The 22,691-nt window shown below is 46.8% G+C and overlaps 1 protein-coding gene across 5 annotated transcripts in view; it reads left to right on the forward strand.

Annotated features, from left to right (window-relative positions):
* Positions 1 to 22,691, forward strand: part of NPHP4 (nephrocystin 4) — a 128,672-nt gene that overhangs the window by 84,900 nt on the left and 21,081 nt on the right. For 2 of the 5 annotated variants that reach the window (XM_075906446.2, XM_075906449.2), the window contains exons 13-20: positions 1,081 to 1,139; positions 4,616 to 4,744; positions 5,964 to 6,124; positions 7,117 to 7,308; positions 8,906 to 9,093; positions 10,545 to 10,705; positions 15,468 to 15,648; positions 20,297 to 20,425. In XM_075906446.2, the coding sequence (XP_075762561.2) occupies positions 1,081 to 1,139; positions 4,616 to 4,744; positions 5,964 to 6,124; positions 7,117 to 7,308; positions 8,906 to 9,093; positions 10,545 to 10,705; positions 15,468 to 15,648; positions 20,297 to 20,425 (1,200 nt within the window). The remainder of the gene's footprint in view (positions 1 to 1,080; positions 1,140 to 4,615; positions 4,745 to 5,963; positions 6,125 to 7,116; positions 7,309 to 8,905; positions 9,094 to 10,544; positions 10,706 to 15,467; positions 15,649 to 20,296; positions 20,426 to 22,691) is intronic. The other 3 variants (XM_075906448.2, XM_075906450.2, XM_075906451.2) reach the window with 3 other exon arrangements.

Raw genomic sequence — 22,691 nt, forward strand, 5'->3', positions numbered from 1 at the left:
AAGAAATAATAGAAGAGCCATGAGAACCTTAAGCATCCCAAAATGTTCACGTCTCATTAAGCAATCCACTTAGCCAGTATTACATGTCTTGAAGGGAAAATGTGGTACTGTCTAGTGATAGAAAATCTATGTTTTACAACAGGAAAGCACTAAGTGGCAGATTTAGCTCAATTCCCTTTAAAAATTCCAGAGAACTGCTACATATTTTTTTTCCAGGTGGCAATCCTGTCGCAAAAGTAAGTAGCCAAATGGCTGAAATATGGAGTCTCATGTCCCAAGATTTAAGTGGCTTCTACCGAAAGGAAGAAGAATTTAATCCCCAAAATCTAAAGGATAATTGGGAATCATTTAAAAAATGCCACCCATAAGTGGTCCTGGCTGAAGGTGAACTCCCAGTGTGATGCTGTGGCCAGAAAAGCTAGTGTGGTCTGGGATGCAGAAACAAGGAAATCTTGAGTAGATGTAGGGAGGCTAGTTTAGCTCCCTGTTTGGCATTGGTGTGACCCTCACTGGAATCCTTCACCCTGTTCTGATGCTCACAATTCAAGGCACACGTGGATAATTTGGTGAGGGTTAAGAGAGGAGCCTCTTGAATGGTTAGAGGATTAGAAAGCTCTAATGCTCTGTGTATTTAGAGGCACAAAGAGAAGTCGAGGGATGACTTGGTTACAGTCTGTAACTATCGTCACCGGGAACAAATATTGAACGATGGGTTCTGCAGTCTAGCAGAGAAAGCTGTAACAAAATCTAGTGGCTGAAAGTGAAGCTAAGCAAATTCAGACTATCAATAAGGTTTACATTTTAAAAGGGAGGGTAATTAGTCATTGAAACAATGTATCGAGGGGCTTGGCGGATTCTCTGTCATAGAATGTTTTTAAATCTGCTCTGGGAATTTTCTCTGACCTGTGTGATATCGACGCTTAGCCTAGTTGACTGCAAAGGTCTCTTGCGGCCTTGGAATCTATGAAAACTTTAATTGGCTTCAATGGAAACAAAATTTGGCATTTGATGAGCCCAAGAGCGAGATCTCCGGCAGTTCTGGAGGCTCATGACACCTCTTTTGTCACTTCTTCCCTATAGGTGCACCGTCTTCACCCCAGATGTTGGTTTCTACTCAAGACTATCCTCAAGGGCCTGGGGTAAGTGCCTGATGCCCTTTGCAGTTGCCCTGCTGGGAGATTGGATTTAAGCATCGATTATTGGAGTTCGATGAGTCCGAAGAGAGAACGTTGCCACTGATTGATTTTCTGGAGTATATGTTTTCAGATCAGTTAATGGGTTACATGTGAACATTCTAAAAGTCCAGTTTCCCTCTAGCGTGGTCCTAGTTAGGTAATGGCCCGATCACTTCTGATACAGAAAGGAGTTTGAATTTGATAGAGAAGAGACAAGAAGCAAAGAAAGGGTCTCAGGAGAGGTCAGACTGAGGACATCAGCAGGGGTCACCTGTGCAGCCCAGGAGAAAGCAGAGAGGAGAAATTGATAGTCATCTGCAGAGAGAGATGGCCAAGAGTTAGGCTACTGGAAATCTGCCTTTGGAGAGCACTAGATGGAAAGTCAGTATTTCATAAATCATACTGTATGAAAGCTAGGCTTTCTCCAATCCCATATTTCCCTTATAACATAATGGCAATTGAGGATCAGACTAATACAAATAATTTTTATGGGTGTTTATATGTTCCAGGTGGATTGTATTCCCCATCAATAAGGCCCTGAAAAATCCTATTGTCGAGAACCTGCCTAATTCAGTAGTAAAATGTGAAATGTCCACCCACAGACATGATTAGTGAGTAAGCTAGAAGGAGAAGTTTAACAGGCAGCAGCATTTCCTTGAAAATATTCATTTTCCTGTCGTGAGACCCAGCTCACTGAGATGTGCCTACATCCCACTGGGTATCACGTTCTAAGGGCTTTGTGGCCAAATGATAACAATTTCCTGCTGTAATCTATATCCCCAGAAGCAGCAAACCAGAGTCTAGCTATAATTTGCTGGACAGAAATCTCGGAACTGTTCTCAGATCCCAGACTTTTTATTTTTTCAAGGGAGTCGTTTGCTGCAGACCAGATTTGCAGGGGTTTGTTTTATGGCATCGAGGAAGTGTGTTGACAATGACACAGAATCTTTGCAAGGATAGCTTTCAGGATTTAAGGCCACGTCCAAACATTGAAAGCCTGTTGTTTCTCCCTCTTGTTGCAGAGATCTCTACACCGTGATATTTTGTTGAAATTTAGTGCTTCATGACCATGCTTTTTTAGACTGTTTGACCTTGCCAAATCATAGAATCATAGAATACTAGGACTGGAAGGGACCTCGAGAGGTCATCGAGTCCAGTCTCCTGCCCTCATAGCAGGACCAAGTACTGTCTAGACCATCCCTGATAGACATTTATCTAACCTACTCTTAAATATCTCCACAGATGGAGATTCCACAACCTCCCTGAGCAATTTATTCCAGAGTTTGACCACCCTGACAGTTAGGAACTTTTTCCTAATGTCCAACCTAAACCTCCCTTGCTGCAGTTTAAGCCCATTGCTTCTTGTTCTATCCTCAGAGGCCAAGATGAACAAGTTTTCTTCCTCCTCCTTATGATACCCTTTTAGATACTTGAAAACTGCTATCATGTCCCCCCTCAATCTTCTCTTTTCTGAACTAAATAAACACAATTCTTTCAGCCTTCCTTCATAGGTCATGTTCGCTAAACCTTTAATCATTCTTGTTGCTCTTCTCTGGACCCTCTCCAATTTCTCCACATCTTTCTTGAAATGTGGTGCCCAGAACTGGACACAGTACTCTAATTGAGGCCTAACCAGCGCAGAGTAGAGCGGAATAATGACTTCTCGTGTCTTGCTTACAACACTCCTCTTAATGCATCCCAGAATCATGTTTGCTTTTTTTGCAACAGCATCACACTGTTGACTCATATTTAGCTTGTGGTTCACTATAACCCCTAGATCCCTTTCTGCTGTACTCCTTCCTAGACAGTCGCTTCCCATTCTGTATGTGTGAAACTGATTGTTCCTTCCTAAGTGGAGCACTTTGCATTTGTCTTTATTAAACTTCATCCTGTTTACCTCAGACCGTTTCTCCAATTTGTCCAGATCATTTTGAATTATGACCCTATCCTCCAGATTAGTTGCAACCCCTCCCAGCTTGGTATCATCTGCAAACTTAATAAGCTTTCTATGCCAATATCTAAATCGTTGATGAAGATATTGAATGGAGCCTGTCCCAAAACAGACCCCTGTGGAACCCCACTTGTTGTACCTTTCCAGCAGGATTGTGAATCATTAATATCTACTCTCTGAGTACAGTTATCCAGCCAGTTATGCACCCACATTATAGTAGCCCCATCTAAGTTGTATTTGCCTAGTATATTGATGATAAGATCATGCGAGACCATATCAAATGCCTTACTAAAGTCTAGGTATACCACATCCACCGCGTCTCCCTTATCCACAAGACTTGTTATCCTATCAAAGAAAGCTATCAGATTGGTTTGACATGATTTGTTCTTTACAAATCCATGCTGGCTGTTACCTATCATCTTACCACCTTCCAAGTGTTTACAGATGATTTCCTTAATTATTTGCTCCATTATCTTCCCTGGCACAGAAGTAAAACTAACTGGTCTGTAGTTTCCTGGGTTGTTCTTATTTCCCTTTTTATAGATGGGCACTATATTTGCCCTTTTCCAGTCTTCTGGAATCTCTCCCACTTCCATGATTTTCCAAAGATGATAGCTAGAGGCTCAGATACCTCCTCTATCAGCTCCTTGAGTATTCTAGGATGCATTTCATCAGGCCCTGGTGACTTGCAGGCATCTAACTTTTCTAGGTGATTTTTAACTTGTTCTTTTTTTATTTTATCTTCTAAACCTACCCCCTTCCCACTAGCATTCACTATTTTAGTCATTCCTTCAGACTTCTCGGTGAAGACTGAAACAAAGACGTCGTTAAGCATCTCTGCCATTTCCAAGTTTCCTGTTACTGTTGGAATATATGTGGGTTTTTCTGCAAAACGATATAGGAGCACACTGCTGCATCTGCAGCTGAATTAGGAAGTGTAGTCCAGGCATGTCTAGAACCTATAAATGTCCAAACTGCACTGCTTACCTGAACAGAACTGACTTGATACCATTACCTTGGACTTGAACAACGATGTTAACTGGTTGGCGCATTACAAAGCCAATTTCTCCTGTCTTTAACATCCACATGTCCACATCAAAAGCTACAAATGGGACACATCCAGCCCACTTAATTAGTCTCATTAATATGTACTTCTTCTGCTGTTCTAGATATCTCTTGGTTTCTCTTATTTCCACTCCAATTCATCTGAGGAACTGGGCTTTGCCCGTTAAAGCTCAGGATTCGATGTATTTTGGTTAGTCTCCGGGGTGCCACAGGACCACTCCTTGTTTTTCAAGAACAGGGGCAGTTCAGTTCAGTCTAAATGCACATCCTCCCTGACCCTACACATTTTACAGACCCTTCACATAAGCTGCCACGTATCTTGGAGTTTCTGACGCTCCTAATCCAGCAAGATTTTGCACAGGCTTCTCCAGCAGCATCACTAGTAGAGTTAATATCCTCTTTATTGTTCTGGCTTTTTTTCCAGCTGTCGCTATCCCAGTTGTCTGCATCACCACGTTCTCCTCCTGTCAGCCCCTCATCCAACCCCCCGTTTCAACGGCAAACTGGCTCTCCGGTGCCCCGGTCCCCTGGGATGAGCCAGCGCAGACGTGCAGTAAGGCTCCTCTTTGGGTCGGTGGGGGGGGGCCCTGCTCTGGCTAGCCCTGGCAGAGAGCAATAGTCTCACATGCACGTGTGGGGTGTGGGCGCCTTCCCACAGATATCTGGACAGTAACGACGAGGCCAGTGTCAACTCCTGTGGTCACTGCAGCCACAATGGGTGCGTGTGTGTGTGTGTGCGCGCGCACGCGCGTGTGTGTGCGTATGCGTGTGTGTGCGCGTGTCTGTGTGTGTGTGTGTGTGCATGCGCGCCAGGTTTGGGAGAAGGCAGGAGCTCTGTGCGCTCAGGGCACGTTCCTTTACAGAGAGGCTGTGTTGGGTCTTGTGGTGGGGAAAGGAGGGGGAGGGAGGCACTCTGGGGTTCTGCTCTTCCCCCATTGCTTGTGCCCTGCCTGGTGACCTGTGCATTAGAGGTCTATGAGCTGTGAAAGGTGCAGTTCCTCTTCTGCTCAGCTGAGCAGACAGCACTTCTGCTGAGAACAGATGGGGACCTGGCTGCCTGCCCTGCCTCTCTCTAACCCCCCCGCCCCGCCCCCTGCCCTGCGAGGGGGACAATTGGCAGTGTGGGTGAGCCTGGCAGCCTGGCCAGGGCAGCTCCTTCACTGTCCTCCAATGCGTTCTTGGCCAGCACTTTACAAACTTTTTGCCTCGTGACCCAGTTGAAGAAAATCATTGATGCCACGGCCCAACGGAATGTGACCGGAGCGCGGGCTCCGAGCTGGGGCTGAGGAATGAGATTTGGATGGTTGGAGGGGGCTCCGGCTTTGTGGGGAGAGGTCAGGGCTGGGGCACGAGGGGCTTGCCTCGAGCAGCTCCTGCTCTGCGGTGCAGGGGGGCTAAGGCAGCTTCCTGCCTCTCCTGGCATCACAGACCATGCTGCCCCCAGAAGCAGCCGGCAGCAGGTTCCCAGCCAATGGGAATGTGGAGCTGGTGCTCAGGGCAGGAGCAGTGCACAGAGCCTTGTGCGCTCCCCCAACACACACATGTAGGAGACACGCCTGCTGCTAGCTGCTTCTGGGGTGCAGCACAGTCTGCAGGGCCAGGACTGGCAGGGAGCTGACTTCGGCTGCTCACCTGACCCCCCTGCAGCAACGAGCCCCAGCGCCCGACGTCCCACCCCCCAGTGCTGGGTCCCGGCCCGTTATTTGGAAACTGCTGCCCTAGCGCCTCCCATCCGGGGACTGTCAGTTTCACGGGGTGTCCTTGTTTGTCAGCAGGAGCCATACGGAGGCAGTGGCGGCGGCATAGCTCACCTGGAGGCTGAGCTCGGCCACGGCGCCTTGGTCCTGGATTCCTCAGCAAGTGACCAGCTGCAGGAGCTGCCTTTTGCTCCTGTGCACGCTCCTATCGTTGCCATGGGAACCCAGAGTAGGAGGTGAGGTGCCAAGGGGGCTGGAGGTGGGGGGCGCAACCTGCTGCCTGAGTCATGCGAACATACGGGGGCGGAGTTCAGGGATGGTCAACGGGCCTGTGCACTCTGACTGCAAAGCTCCCTGACTGCTTCTGGCTCACACAGGTCTCCGCCAGGATAACAAGAGGGACCTGGCAGAAAGGGTCATGTTTGGTCCCAAGCTGTGTCTACGCTGGGGTGGGTTTGGTGACAAAAGTGCTGTCGACGTGCAAAAGTCGCCAAAAGTGAAAACCGGTCAAACCAGTTTTTCTGCCTCCTATTGTCCACATTGCATGGCCACGTGGCTAGCTCCCCTGCCAACAGGGCAATGCATTGTGGGTAAGCATCCCATAGTGCAGTGTGGGGGGAAGGCAGAGCTGATTCCTGCACTTCTTGGGATTCTCTCTAAGTTCTCCCCCAGCATTCTCAGCTGCTGGGAGCAGCATGATGGTTACCTCTGGGAGCCTTCTGTGCTGAGGGATGGCAAAGCCGTCTCTCCAGCCCTCCCCCTGCAACAGCAGCCTGCCTGTCGCTGTGTTCCTAGCAGGGCAGAACAGGAACACTCCCATGATTTGCTCTTTGTTTGTTCCCCAAACAGAGCAGCTCACTCAGCTGTCAGACATTTACTGGAGGTTTAAAAGGGGAGGGGTGCAGGCCTGCGGGGCAGCAGAGATCCCAAAACACTGATCAGAGGCATCAGGGCAAGCATTGTGGGATACTGGTGGAAGCCAGTTCTCTGGATAAAACAAACAGCAGAGTCCACACTGGCTCTTTGCTGATAATAAAGGGAGGGGAAAAGTCAAAATTCCCTCACAGGCCTGCAAGATTTTTGTTGCCAAAACTGGGTGTTTTTCCTGACAAAAGTTGCATCGTAGTGTGTGCGCTCCCACTGTTTTGTCAACTAAAGGCAGTTTTGGGGGACAAAACGTGGCCATGTAGACAAGGCCCCAGGAAACTCAAAGACCTTTTTGTTTCAGTTCTAGCTCGGTCCTCACTCGGGCCTCTCTCTCTCGCTTGCATGCCGCTGGCTTTCCGGAAATCCTGGATTGTAACAAGGAGCCAGCAGAAGTTGTGGACCCCACAGACTCCGTGAACTTCAACCCTCAAAGGGAAGAAGCTGACTTCTTGCAAAGCAATGAAATCATTTTGCAGTTCCTTGCCTTCAGCAGGTAGTGCCTGGAAGTCCCACTGTCCCATGTGCAGGCTGGATTCACGTCTCCTCTCGCAATAGCATCCGTTTCCATAACTGATCTGAAGCAGCTCCTTGGCCTGATGAGTCTGACGGGACCTGGCACCTGTCTCCCATGCCTCTTCCTTAAGAATGTCACCTTGCGTGGCCGAGGCACGTGTGAGCAACTGCCGTGGTAACAAAAGCACCAGAAGTGCCTGTGAGAAAATGAACGGTCCGTTGTAGGGTATGTCTACACTTGCACCCTCTTTCAAGAGAGAGAAGCAAATGAAGACATTTGAAATCGCAAATGAAGCCAGGATTAAATATCCTGTGCTTCATTTGCATATTCACGTTATGGCACTATTTTGAAATAACAGACTCTGTTAAGATGCGGTTATTTTGAGAGAAAACCCTTCCCTTGAAATAACCCTTATTCATCATACAATGAGGTTTACCAGTTATTTCAAGAGAAGGGTTTTCTCTAGAAATAACGGCATCTTAACAGCGTCTGTTATTTCGAAATAGCGCCATAATGCTAATATGCAAATGAAGCATGGGATATTTAAATCCTGTCTTCAATCAATTTCAAGTGTCTTCATTTGCATCCCTCTCTTGAAAGAGGGTGCAAGTGTAGACATACCCGTAGTTGTTGTTTTATGCCTCGAGACTGCTCCAAATTAATTTTTTTGGTCACATTAGCCAGACTGTAATGTAAAAATAATTACTGCATAACTCCGTATTTACAGGAAAAACTTAAAAACCCCACAAATAGTGGGTTTCGCTCACAAAAGCTCATGACATCATCTACGTGTTTTGTTAGTCTTCAAGGCGCTACTAGACTTTTTCAGATGACCGGAGTATAACTCCAGATCCAAGAATAAATAAGGGAAAGGGGGCAGGGGGAAGGCCGGGGAGGAGGAGAAGGAAAAAAAAAGAGACAGTGAGTAGATAGCCTCTTGTAACTATTTGAACTATCTACTCACTGTCTCTTTTTTTCTTCCTCTTCTCCCCTTTTTCCTCCCCCCCCCCTTCTCTTATTTATTCTTGGATCTGGACTTATTATACTCCGGTCATCTGAAGAAGTGGGTTTTGCCCACGAAAGCTCATGACACCATCTACGTGTTTTGTTAGTCTGCAACAGGAAAACCTTAAAAAACAACGGCTAGTCTAGTAGCACCTTAAAGACTAACTCGGCTACCCCTCTGATCCTTATTTACAGACAGGCAAGTTTCACTTGGAAAGGTTTTTCCGTGGCAGTGGTTTTATCTTGATTATACACCATTCATGTATTTACCATTGGTTACAGAGCGCTTGTAATTCGGAAGCAAAATACCATTCCCAACTGGTCATGAAGCTGGGAATTCTGTACCAAAGAGCAGAAGTCACGTGTACTACCAGTTTATTGAAAGCAAAACCAAATCTCTTCTTCCCCATCAAGACGACTTCAAAGGAAGCCTCCCAAACCAGTCTGAACACACTTAATATCATGGATCTTCCTCAGTTCTTCTTCGCAAGTGGTTCACAAGCACTTGTGAAGCACATACAAATGGTGACAAGAGGAGTTAATCCAGACACCTTTTTTTTTTTTGGTCAAGGATCCCACAGGATGGCATGGGGACAGCATGGCCAAGGACCATGTATTTCACCTTCCAGTTTTACCGTTTCCCACCCGTCACAACACCACGATTGCAGCTGGTCAAGATGGACCACTCTGGGACAGCCAGTTCGGCTGCCTCTTCCTATGTCTTAGTCCAGATCGAGAAAGATGGAACCCTTAAGAGCGGTAAGCGCTAGTGGTGCACGGGTGTTTGAAAAAGGAGGGATCTTACAGCACTTGCTAGATGGCATGTCCTCTGCGGAGGTCCTGGACACTGTAGCTAATTGTTTAGGAGTTCTGTGAGATGTCCAAATGCAGCAGGGTGAGGGGAGACCTAGCAGAGCTATAGTAAATAATGAACAGGGTAGCGAGGGTACATAAGGCACTCTAATTCCCTTGATCCAGGATGCTAACAAAAGGTAAATCAAAGGCAGCAAATTTAAAACAGGTGCAAGGAAACCTTTTTAGATATGCAACGCGTAACTAACTTGTGAAACTCATTGCTACAATACAGCATTTAATCCAAGAGTCCGAACTGCACTCAACAAGAATTGCATCAGAGAGGATACAGATTTATATGGGGTATGGATATCCAAGCCAACTCATTGGGGCTAGGAAGAAAACCTCCTTATGGCTTGACCATTCTTCAGTTACTTTCTAGGGGCTTTCTTGCCCTTTCCTTTGAAGTGTCTGCCGGTTGGAGATGGGATACAGCTCTATTCCTATGGGGCTGAATTCTTCCAATCATCTGAGCCTTTCTCTAAGGTTTAATAATGAATATTGAAACACGTATCAACGCCTTAAGCCGGTCTTGCTGTTTATCAGCAAAATGGTTTCTTTCTTGCTCGGCTAGTGGGTTATGGTAGGAGGAAACTCCACTAGGAGACTTAAATAATGTTTTTAATTGTTCAAATGGGATTTTTGTCAATCGGATTTAGGCTTAGATCCAAGTCAAGGTAATGGACTCGTATCTGCTATAATATCCAGTGTCCATTAGTTTATACACCATATAATTAAAAGTATTCAAAATGTCAAGGCAGAAGGCAAAACATCAATAAGTGTCAGTGATACATTCAGAAATCTGGACTGCTGACTCCAGCCATAGCCAAGCAGATGTAAAGAGAGAGAGAGAGAGAAGGCATCTAAGCAACCAGCCTGTAGTAATGCAATCAGATTCTCTTAGCAAAATGAATTTTTTAAAATTATTGTCTCAAGAGATGGAAAACGAATAGCCTGCCTCCTACCGAGCAGTTTTAGTTTTACTATTCCACATGGGGAAGGAACTGTACAATGAAATTAATAAGGAAAATCCATGTTAACTTAATTTTTTGGGGGGATGGATGTAACTCCCAACACAAACTTAAAAGTGATGAATTCTGGTAGTTCATAAATGGTTTGATCCATAGGTTTGTGGCCTGTGGCACCTTAGAGACACATTTATTTGGGCATCTGCTTTCATGGGCTGGAACCCACTTCATCAGATGCAGAAAGTGGAAATGTCAGTTTGGCAGGGATACATGCAAAGATGGGCATGTTACATTTACATTCCTACGCAGAGGATCAGCACTAACGAGGCCGATTCAAGGAGTCTCCTGAGACGCCATGAAGGGTTAATTTACTTGGTCCTTTTCCTGCAGGATCTGCAGGGTTTCAGCTAAAGTATATGGTGGACCCTGCCTTTCTGAAACCAGGAGAACAACGCTGGTTTGTACGTTATATAGCTGACCACAACCTCCAGATCGATGTTTGGGACGGAGATTCATTGCTCCTCGTTGGATCTGCTGCCATGAAGCTGAAGGTATGAAACTTCTCGCATGCTAAGTCCAAAGCTGTTACTAATGGAGAAAAAGGCCAAAGCCTCCAATTTACACAGTAAAAAAACCCAGGGAAGGAACCTTCTGTAGTTGCAATTGTAAAGCCTCACCTTCTTGGCACCGGAACTCGGTAAGCCCTTTTTGCGAGACAGAGCAGCCCTCGATTAGCCCCTTTCTGATCGCCACGTAGCTATACACTATGGCTGTGTCTAGACTGCATCCCTTTTCCGGAAAAGGGATGCAAATTAGACACATCGCAATTGCAAATGAAGCGAGGATATTTAAATCCCCCCCCGCTTCATTTGCATAAAAATGGCTGCCGCTTTTTTCTGGCTCAGAGCTTTGCCGGAAAAAAGCGCCAGTCTAGACGCGGATATTTCGGAAAATAAAGCCTTTTCCGAAAGATCCCTTATTCCTTATTTTAAGAGGCATAAGGGATCTTTTGGAAAAGGCTTTATTTTCCGAAAGATCCCCGTCTAGACTGGCGTTTTTTTCCGGCAAAGCTCTGAGCCGGAAAAAAACGGCAGCCATTTTTATGCAAATGAAGCGGGGGGGATTTAAATCCCCGCTTCATTTTCAATTGTGATGTGTCTAATTTGCATCCCTTTTATGGAAAAGGGATGCAGTCTAGACAGCCTATGGCTATGTCTACACTGCATGCTTCTTGTGCAAGAAGCTTTTTTCGGAAGAGATCTTCAGCGTCCACATTGCAAAAGCGCATTGAAAAAGCAATGCGCTTTTGTGCAAGAGAGTGTCCAGACTGCCTGGATGCTCCCTTGCAAGTAAGCAGTGATATCTATGGACAAAATGGCCACCAGGGCACCTGTGCTTTTTCCTCTTCCCTCTTCTTGCACAAAAAACCCTCTTCCCCATCCACACACGCCTTTTCGTGCAAGAGCTCTTGTGGAAAAAGGCATTCTTCCTTGTCGAATGAGGATTACCACTTGCACAACAACCCCTCTGATCTTTTGATTTACTTGTGCAAAAACACACTTGAGGTGTGGACACTCCACGAGTTTTTGTGGAAAAACAGCCATTTTCCCGCAAAAACTCTGTATTGTAGACATAGTCTGTGATGAGCTAAACTCTTTGAGTCTTCCACTCTACAGCATGGTTTCTAGTCCTTTAGTCATTTTCATGACTGCTTTCTGAACCCTCTCCAATTTTTCATCACCTTCCTTGACTTATGCACATTCAGAACTGGACACCAAGGACAAATATAGAGGTAATACAGGCTGCACCTCTCTAATCTGGCACCCTTGGGACCTGACCAGTTCTGAACAAGAGAATTTTCTGAAGGAGGGGAGGTCAATATTGTCTAGCAGCATTACCAACACTGCCACTGCTTGCTGGGCTGTTAGAGGACATGTAGGGGTAAATTAGAGCAAAATAACAGCACAGAACACAGAGAGCCAGGCTGGTGGCTGTAAACCAACTTTATGGGACTGCAGGAAACTTGGCCACACCCATGCTAAGTGGACACCTGGCAAACTACAATCATTCCGGACGATGGATGTTTCCGGACCAGAGAGTTCTGCACTAGAGAGGTTCAACCTGTAAAACTTCGCTACTCCAACTCGATACTATCCTGTTTATATATTCAAACTCTGCATTATCCAAAGCGTCCTATTGTTAGCTTACCTTCAGCTGATTATCCATTGTGACCACCAGTCTTTTTCAGTATTACTGCTTCCCAAATAGAGTCCTTCCATTCTATAAGCCTGGCCTACATCCCTCCTTCCTAAGCCATCCACCTGACCCCTTTATTATTTACCCTTGCCCCAATCTTTGTGTCATTGACAAACTTCCTTATTTTGTTTAGTTTTGGCTTTGTTTAGTTCCAAGTCATTGATAAAAATGTCAAAACCCCAAAGGCTGATCTCTGAGGGAATCAACTAGGAACACTCTCTTGCTGATGGCTGCCCAGCTACGGTTACATTTTGAGGTCTATCAGGGAGCCAGTTTTTAATGTGTGTCATGTTGATTTTGTATCATTTGGGTTTCTTAATCAAAATGTTGTGCAGTACCCAGGTTAGCGTCCAGGTTAGCGTCAGTCAAACTAATAATCCTGTAGAATCCTAGAACTTGAGAGGTCTTCGAGTCCAGTCCCTTGCCTGCACAGCAGGACCAAGCACCATGTAGATCAGTGGTCCCCAACCTTTTGGGGCTGCCGGGTGCCCAGGGGCGGGGCCGCTCACGTGCCACACGCGTGGGGGGAGGGGCTGCGCATGCACCACGCGCCTGGGGGCAAGGCCACGCATGCACTGCGCACAAGGCCAGATTAAGGGGGGGGCTAGCTGGGCAGCTGCCCGGGGTGCCAACCTATGGGGGGCGCCTGGGACCGGGAGCTGCGCGGCACCCCTTAAAGCTGCCATCAGGTGCCGCACGCCTGATGGCAGCTGTATGGTGCTCAGCGCGCCGGGGGGCAGGGCTGCGCATGTGCCATGCACCCGGGGGTGGAGTCGTGCATGCGTTCCACGCCTGCTGCCCGGGGCGCAGAATGGCTTGGGCCGGCCCTGGTCACTCGGCGGGTGCACATAAATGCCCCAGCGGGCGTCACTGCGTTGGGGACCACTGATGTAGATCATATAAATAATGCCAACAATGAAAATAGTTGTATCACCCTTCTTTTATTTTTACTGAGTCCTGTATCAGCCATCATTTTACCTAGGTGACAGGCATATAATTATCCAGGTCACCTTATTTTAAAAGTGAACACGGGCACTATGTTAACTTTCTTCCATCAGTGTTCCAAGACTAAGTGAAAAATCAACATTACTGGGCAAGTGAGCTCTTCAGCCATTTCTTTTAAAGCTCTTGGATATCAGTTATCTGGATCTGTTGTTTTAAAAATCTTTACCTTTAGTTGTTGTTTTTTTACATCCTCCTGTGGTACTATTGGAATGGAAAGTATTTCATGACCTTCTGATCTGAATACTTCATCTGTGGTTTTTTCCCAAATACAGAGCAGAAATGTTGACTAAACTCTTCTGTCTTTTGTGCACTATTATTGACAGTTCTACTATTCGTATCTATTTATGGACCAACATCACTGTTACGATTTCTTTTTGTTTCTCATACACTTTAAAAACTCCTTAATGTCTTTAACTTTGTTGTCCATTAATTTTCTTTTTGACCTTTTTGTTTTCCTTATCAATTTCTATATTCTCTAGAATATAGAAATATTCTATATCCTAATTCATGTTTGTTTATAACAACTTTCCTCTTTTCCATTTGTTTTCTATCTATCTATCTATCTATCTATCTATCTATCTATCTATCTATCTATCTATCTATCTATCTATCTATCTATCTATCTATCTATCTATCCTTTTACTTTTTCTCCAAGTCAGGATTTTTTTTAAACCCCAGTGTAGCTTTGTTTCTTGATTGTGATTTTTGGGCCTCTACTAAAGTATTCTCGAATAATTCTCAATTACCATTTAAATTTTTTCTCTTAAGTTCTTTCTCCCAGCTGATTTGGCTCATCTCAAAACAATACCTCCCCATTAATGCTCTTATGAGCCTTGGGAAACCCCAGAGATGTCACAAATGAGTGTAAACAACCACCAAAAGGTGCTTTTAAGTGGTGCGGTGTAATTAGCCTGCCAGTCCCTGCATGATGGGAGCTCATTACACTTCACAGCGAGGACGTGCTAGTCAAGGGAGGGCAACGGTGAAACTAGAGTTTCCTGGAGCAAAACCTAAATAAAAACAGTCAAAGCACAAAGTTCCAAAGTGTGGTCAGCATTTGTGACCTTGGAGCCCAGTGCTAGCTTCAGGAAAGCCAGCTTCATGCTGTAGGGGCTCTGGCATAAGCCGGGAGAAGCTGAGATCTGAGTTGAGGAAGGGGAGGCTGTAATGAACCCCCCTTTATCTCAGTGTTGGATGGAACTGTCCCCTTGCCCATGTCGCCTGTGTCACACAGGGTTGCCAGGTGTCCGTTATTGTACCGGACAGTCTGGTATTTGCACTCTTTGTCCGGTAAAAAAAAAATCAGACAATCCCTGACATGTGCAATGTCTGGTATTTTCTGATTTTTCCGGCTGCACACCGGATGGAAGCCTGGTGTGGGTGGGGGAGCGGCTGGGAGTCCGCCCCCTCTTCCTCTCAGTGCCCCCCTTCCTCCTGGCCAGCCTTGCGGCCCCCGACCCCCCCCAGCTGTGCTTCCCGCACCCTCTTCCTCCTGGCCCCCCTTCCTCCCGGCCAGCCTTGTGGCCCCCGTCCTCCCCTAACTCTGCTTCCCACCCCCCCTTCCTCCCAGCCAGCTCTGCCTCCCTTCCGGATGCCCCCCCCAATCAAGTGTGTCTGTTTTTTTGAGGGGGGTCTATCTGGTAACCCTAGTGTCACATGCACACACAGGCTCATGAAGACTGTTTGCTCTGAATACAGGCTCCTCCCATGGGGGGGGGGGGCGGAGTGGCCACAGAGTGCACAAAGAAGCAGAGAAGGGGGGGAGGAAATGGGGGAAAGGGGTGGAATGGGGGCGGTGCCTGGGGCTGAGCGGGAGTTGAGCATTGCAGGGGGAAATTAGAAGCCAACTTGGAGGTCTGTGAAAAATTGTAAATCAAAATGGGGTCCCTGGGTTGCTAACGTTTGAGAACCATCGGCAGAGACGCAACAAACCACTTGCCCGCCAAAAACCAATGGTCTCTCCTGGGCCCCCACCGTTCTGGGCAACGCCTCCTGATGGAAACAACCACCCGCCTTGCTTTGGCTTCAGGATACATTCCTCTTGCCCCACAGCCTTTGCTGCGCCAGGGCCGGACAGCGGTTCAGGCCCTGCATGAGCTGGAAGTGATGACAACTGAGTACGAGCAGGACGCAACCGTGACGAGCGGCAACGTTCTCAGACATGGCTCCGTGAAGCCCATTGGTGTCTACGCAGTCGTGAAAGGCCGACTCCACCTGAACTTGGCCAATGTTGGTAAGAATCCCAGTTACTGAGTCTGCGTCACCGTGTTTCCTGGTGAAAATTTGTTTCGTACCGAAAGTGAGTAACTCACGATTACTCATGTTTTCTTTAGCACTGGACACTTGGACACTTAACTCTGGGGCTGTGTCTACATTGGCATCCCTTTCCGGAAAAGGGATGCTAATGAGACACTTCGGAATTGCAAATCCGCGGGGGATTTAAATATCCCCCGCGGCATTTGCATTTACATGGCTGCCGCTTTTTTCCGGCTCGGGGTTTTTGCCGGAGAAAAGCGCCAGTCTAGACGCGATTCTCCGGAAAATAAGCCCTACTTTCAAGTAGGAATAAGGGATCTTCCGGAAAAGGGCTTATTTTCCGGAGAATCGCGTCTAGACTGGCGCTTTTCTCCGGCAAAAACCCCGAGCCGGAAAAAAGCGGCAGCCATGTAAATGCAAATGCCGCGGGAGATATTTAAATCCCCCGCGGATTTGCAATTCCGAAGTGTCTCATTAGCATCCCTTTTCCGGAAAGGTATGCCAATGTAGACACAGCCTGGATGTTTAGCTGCATCCCTGCAGTTCTAGCATCATTCTAGGCATAGCCAGGAATCTCTTTGGCGGCTGCTTATCTCACCTCCCAAGAGAGAGCTACTTTTACCTGCACCAGGATGCAATAATACAGTTAGTACTGGTGTAGTGCTTTCCAGCTGTAGCAAATCACCATGCAAAGGGAGGAAAACTATGCAGTTCCCACCAACAGTTTGGGCTACTAAGGTGCTGGGTTTTCAGAGGTGTCAAGTGATGATCTAGAGGACTTCCAGGTAACGAATGCGACCCACACACCTACTGGATATGGCTGAAACAAAAGACAGGACTAGGCAGCACTTTAAAGACTAACAAGATGGTTTATTAGGTGATGAGCTTTTGTGGGCCAGACCCACTTCCTCAGATCGAGTAGTGGAAGAAAATAGTCACAACCATATATACCAAAGGAAACAATTTCTGTTTCAGCTACACCAGACTAACACGGCTACATTTCTATCACTATTGTACTGGGTGTGGGTCGCTGTCCCATGCAGTGGCACAGAGACCACTGACAGAGAGAGAAAGTGAGTTTGCTCTACAGCCTTAGATGAAAGCCAGCTGGCCTTTAACCCAGAGTTTCAATTAGCCGACAGTCAGCATGTTGGGGTGGGTTGTGTCTGCTTTCCAGCCAGGGAAAGGGAGCTGGGAATGGTCTGGTGGTGGTACTCGCAGCTTGTCTAATTTCAGTGGTTCTGCAAGTGCCTTCTGTTGAACCCTTCTTTAATAACAGCCACCCCTCTGCCCCTGCGCCCTATCCCAGCACTAACTGTTGTCGTCTTTCTTTGGAGGCCCATGCCGCTGTGAGCAAAAGTCGAATGAAGCTTCGCAGCTTCAGCTATGCTAATGGCGTCGCTGAAGTCGAAATAACGTAACGCGGCTTTTGGCGCTGTCTCCGCAGCAGGAAGTGGAAGGAAGAGCGCTCTTCCTCCAACTTCCCTTACTCCTCATGGAAGGAGGTTACAGGAGTCAGAGAAAGAGGCCCTTTACTTTGAAAGTATTTTGAAATAATGGGCTTGCTGTATAGACAGGCACTTGCGTATTTGAGATAACGCTGCAGTGGAGATGTGCACCGAGTGTCACAGAAGCGCTAGGCTGGGTCGGAAGTGTCTCTGTCCACGGCCATCAGTGGGTCCTGCACTAAAAATGGCTGTAACTCTTTGCAATATTTCCCAAATTGTTTTATTCTGGCAAAACGAAACACACCTCTGTGGTGCCAGGGGAGCAATGGATCCGGCCCCACAGGTTCCTATGCCTCTACGGAAAGAAAACTCTCTTTTGACACCCAGCAGCGCTCTGGGCTGGGGCTGCTGAGAGAATTTTCAGTTGCTTGAAAAAAATCCACAGGTTGTAAATGCTAGCCTTCTGTTAGCCCGAACCCACCCTCCGCCTACAGTAAGCAATGATGCCAGGCGACAGGAAGAGGAGGAAATACACAGCTCATTACTTCTGTTTGGAGTTTTCTGCCTGCTTGTTTACAAATGTACAAGCTAAGGCAGCTTTGAGGCAGACAATATGGAAACAGTGACAGTCAATTAGGTGCTAGCAAAATAACTCCGAAACATGAGAGAAACAGGCAAGCTGCACAAAGCTGTACATATAAGAAAATCAAACTTGTAGGAACATTATGCTTCCTGGAATTGATTAGATACTTTTTATATTTTTAATTCACCATCTTATAAATGTGCAGTGACTCCAGGTTTTAAAATCTTATCTTCAGAAGAAAGATTGGCTCCATTCTATGATATCTTCTATTGTCTTTTTCATACTTTGCCTGCAAGCGTGTGATAAGCTCCTGAGAAGGGGAATCTGAGATTCATAACCCAGAGAACAGCTGAATACAAACCCAGTAAAGGAAACTGATTAGCAAAGGACAAACACTCACAAAAACCCACCACTGTCACCAACCAACCCTCCCCCACCATGCTTTATCAATAAAGTTGCCACTCTGATTTCTCTGGAAAATTTTGTTTGATTTCACAATAGCATTAGTATCACTTTAAAAATTCCTCATGAAATTGGGCCTTGAAGTGTTGAACAGTGGGCCTGGTCTGTAAGCTGGATGTCATTGAGGGAGACCAATATGGAGCTAACTAAGTCTCAGAGGGGTAACCGTGTTAGTCTGTAGCAAACAGCCGCCCAGCCTGAAGCAAATACTCATCAGCAGCCACACAATGCACCTCAGATACACCCACCTAGGAACCCTGGTGCCAACCTTGTCCTCACATCTACATAAGCGACACCAGCGCACACCTCATAAGCTTCAACACCAGAGGCTCATCCACCTGCTCTTCCACCAATGTGATCTATGCCATCCAGTGCCAGCAATGCCCCTCTGCCATGTACACTGGCCAAACCGGACAATCTCTGCACCAAAAGATCAATGGACACAAATCAGAGCTCAGGAATGGTAACACACATAAACACGTAGGGGAACATTTTAACCACCCTGAACATTCAATAATGCATTTTAAAGTAGCTGTTCTTCTACAAAGGAATTTTATCACCCAATTACAGAGGGGAGACAGCTGAACTAGAGTTCATTTACAAGTTCAATACTATCAACTTAGACTTGAATAAAGATCTTAACAAGTTAACTCACTACAGAGGCAATTTCCCCTGCCTTTGATATTCATATTTCCGCATCAAGAGCTATGAATGGGACACATCCACCCTGACTTAATTAGCTTCATTAACACTGGTCCCGCAATAGACAGGTAACTGCTTTTGCTGTTATATATACCCTGTATTCTGTAATTTCCACTCCAACTCATCTGAAGAAGTGGATTTTGCCCATGAAAGCTCATGCTATAATATATATTTGTTAGTCTGTAAGGGTATGTCTACACTACCACCCTAGTTCGAACTAGGGTGGTTAATGTAGTCATTCGAAGTTGCAAATGAAGCCCAGGATTTAAATATCCCGGGTTTCATTTGCATCTTGCCAGGCGCCGCCATTTTTAAATCCCCGTTAATGCGGACTCCGTGCCCGCGGCTACATGTGGCACGGAGTAGGTAGTTCTAATTTGAACTACCGTTACACCTCGTTCCACAGGACTGCTCATTATAGCTAAACAAGGGCATTTGTAACCCAGTCTTCTCTTGCTGCACCACGCCTGTCTCAGTTTGACATCTGGTCAGTTTCAGAAAGTGAACTCAAAGAGGTTTCAGATTTCTTATCCTTACCCTGTTGCAACCCCGTGTTCCTGTTTTAAAACTGCTCTTCCACCTGGTTGCCGTGTGAAAGACCCACACGAACAATGAAGGGAAACTGCACGGGGAGCAGCAGCAACACCGACTGAACACAAAGCACGGCCACATGCGCAGTAGACAAACCAGCAACGACGTCTTAAGCCTCCGTCAGCTCTAGTAATCCCGGCTGTTACTCAGAACATCTCCCATCAAAGGGTTGTTTTTCAAATTGACCGTAACCTCCTCTAAACAGAGCTGCAAGAAGAGGTGCTAGTGGCTAATCCTTCCATTGCTGTCCACGCGGAGGGGATTAGCTGTCAATGGTGTTCAATGGCGTCTTTAGTGCAGGGTATTTTTTTCTGATTTGTGGCAGACTAGAAATGCTCAGCAAGGTGATCTGAAGTCACGTTCATCTCTGTCTGAGACGGGCTCTGTTGGGCTGCGGGTTTGCACTGGGAGAACGTGTGACCGGCTGTCAGCCCCGGAGCCGTGTTCTCAGCAGAGCTGGCGGAAGCAGACTCCAGATCAGAGTGGCAGAGACGCTGGCCTTGTGAGCGCTTCAGGGCACACGCCTGGGTGGATAATGTTCATGTGTTCACAGCCGGTGTTAATATTTTCAGATGCCTAAGCAGCTCAGGTATTTCTGCTACCAGGGCCTTTGCAGGAGTTGGACACATGAAAACATACATGTGTAGCACTGTGAGAGTGTCCTTACATTCAGAAGCTGTATCTCAGGCCACGTCACTACTTCTGCGGAAGGTTGATTAAGACACACAACTCCAGCTATGTAGCTGGTGTCCATGTACCTTAATTTGAGCTGCCATCTCCATGACAGGAGGTTTGATGGGAGCCTGCTCTTCATCGCCAGCTCTGTGCTTCCCTTGCAGGTCACCTGTGTGAGCAGAGGCTGAAGAAGTCAAACTCCTTGCCCCCCTCCCACTCTCGCATTGTCTCCTCGCATGACGGGACCAGCGGCTTCCATGGAGGCAGCTTGTTCTCCTTCCACACCCCTGGGGGTAAGTCCTGCCGGCTCCTCTCTTGCTATTGCTGGACAATAGTTTTTCTCCTATTAAAAATAACCAAGTGTTTGCTCAAAGACACAAATACCATGTGTGCTGGATGCAGCCTTTTCCCTCTCTCCCATGCCCGAAACATATGGTCTGTTAGTGCGGAGCAGTGCCTCTGCTGGCGGCTGACTGGGGATTTTCAGCTTCCAGAATGGAGAGAGGTAACTAGTGGTGTCTCACAGGGGTCTGTCCTGGGACCAGTCCCATTCAACCTAATTCATAAATGATCTGGAGAAGGGCTTAAACAGTGAGGTGGCAACATTTGCAGATGAGACCCAACGCCTCAAGACAGTTAAAACCAAAGCGGACTGTGAAGAGCTTCAAAAGGATCTCACAAAACTAAGTGATTGGGCAACAAAATGACAGGTGAATTGTAATGTTGATAAATGCAAAGTAATGCCCATTGGAAAACATAATCCCAACTATATGTACAAAATGATGGGGACTCAATTAGCTATTACCACAAGAGAGAGAGATCTTGGAGTCATTGTGGATAGTTTTCTGAAAACATCTACTCAATGCGCAGCAGCAGTCAAAAAAGCAAATAGAATGTTAGGAATTATTAAAAAGGGGCCAGAGAAGAAGAAAGAGAATATCTTAGTGTCTCTATATAAATCCATGTTAGACTCACATCTTGAATGCTGTGTAGTTGCCTCATCTCAAAAAAGACATCTTGGCAAAAGTTCATAAAAGGGCTACAAAAATGATTTGGGGTTGGGAACGGCTGCCATATGAGGAGAGACGAATGAAAATGGGAATCTTTATCTTAGAAAAGAGGAGACTAAGGGGGGATATGACAGAGATCTATAAAGTATTGATTGGTGTGGAGAAAATGTATAAGGAAAATTATTTACTTGCTCTCATAACACAAAAACCAATTAAATGAACAGGCAGCAGGTTTAAAACAAACAAAAGGCAGTATTTCTTCACATGCTGTACAGTCAACCTGTGGAACTCCTTGCCAGAGGATGTTGTGAAGACCAGGACTTTAACAGGGTTGAAAAAAGAGCTTGATGGATTCATGGAGGTTAGGCCCATCCATGGCTGTTAGCCAGGACGGGCAGGAATGGTGTCGCTGGCCTCTGTTTGTCAGGGGCTGGGAATGGATGACAGGGGAGGTCCCTGCTCTGGTCACTCCCTCTTTGGCGCCAGAGGCCACTGTGGGCAGACAGGCCACTGGGCTGGACAGACTGTTGGTCTGACCCAGTCTGGCTGCTCTTATGTTCTGATGTCTGCTGGAGCTGAAACTGTTGTCAGAAAAAACACTTGTCTGAGCCTCTGTCAGCTGAGGGCTGATTCACAGGCTGTCTTCTCTCACCTCCTAATCAGGCAAAGTGTTTGCTGAGGTCGGCTCTGTGAAAATCAAGCTGGACTCTGCAGCTCGGAGCCTGCCTCGCTGGGGTCCTGAAGGTGGAATTGACCTTCCTGTGATTGCTGGGGTGGGGAGATGGTTGTTGACTTTCAGCCGAGAGGTGATTCAAGCAGAGAGCAGCAATAGCCCATGTGTTCAGAGATGGGAGAGCTCGAGTTGAAAATGATATTCTTTTAAGTCATCATGAGGCCTGCTAGCCTTTGCATAGGCCTGGACAGAGATTCGCAGGCTCCAATGTAACTCCTTCCTGGGAAGGGGTGTGTGTGGCATTCATCCTTTATGTATGCCCAGGTTCAGATGAGCTAACGTACAGTTCACCCAGCCTGGCCTTTAACAGTGGCAAGTGCCTGGCACACAAAGTCCTTCAAACACTTCCGCCCTGCTTATCATTTGCATTTGACAAGCCCCTGGAGGCCGCTATGGCAGCATCATTAATCTGAGTCTGAGTGTAAATGAGACTCAGGCTCTAGAGAGAGAGATGAATCTCTCCACATGCTGCTCTTCTCTTCACTAAGTGCATGTTTGTGCCGAGAGGCAGGTGCACAAGCACCCAGACGCACCCAGAGATATACGTCCCTCACCCTGGGCTATCCGCGGTGCACGTGTGCAGCTGGAAGCGGGTGTATTTCTTGAGTCAGAGTAGTTGAAATATTTTACCAAATTAAGCACCTGTTCCTGAAGGAGCTCCAGATGGTGTGTGAAATGAGAGAGTCGCCCATCAACAGAATTCCCAGCAGAGATGGTGGTGAAGAAATACTATTATGCATCTATGTGTGCTTTTAATGGACTTCCTGATGAGTGTTCTCAGGACAGGTTGTCCCATTGTGGCCCATATCTAAGTTA

This window comes from Pelodiscus sinensis, chromosome 24 (genome assembly GCF_052426305.1).
Source record: "Pelodiscus sinensis isolate ZL-2025 chromosome 24, ASM5242630v1, whole genome shotgun sequence".
Taxonomy (NCBI): Eukaryota; Metazoa; Chordata; order Testudines; family Trionychidae; genus Pelodiscus; species Pelodiscus sinensis.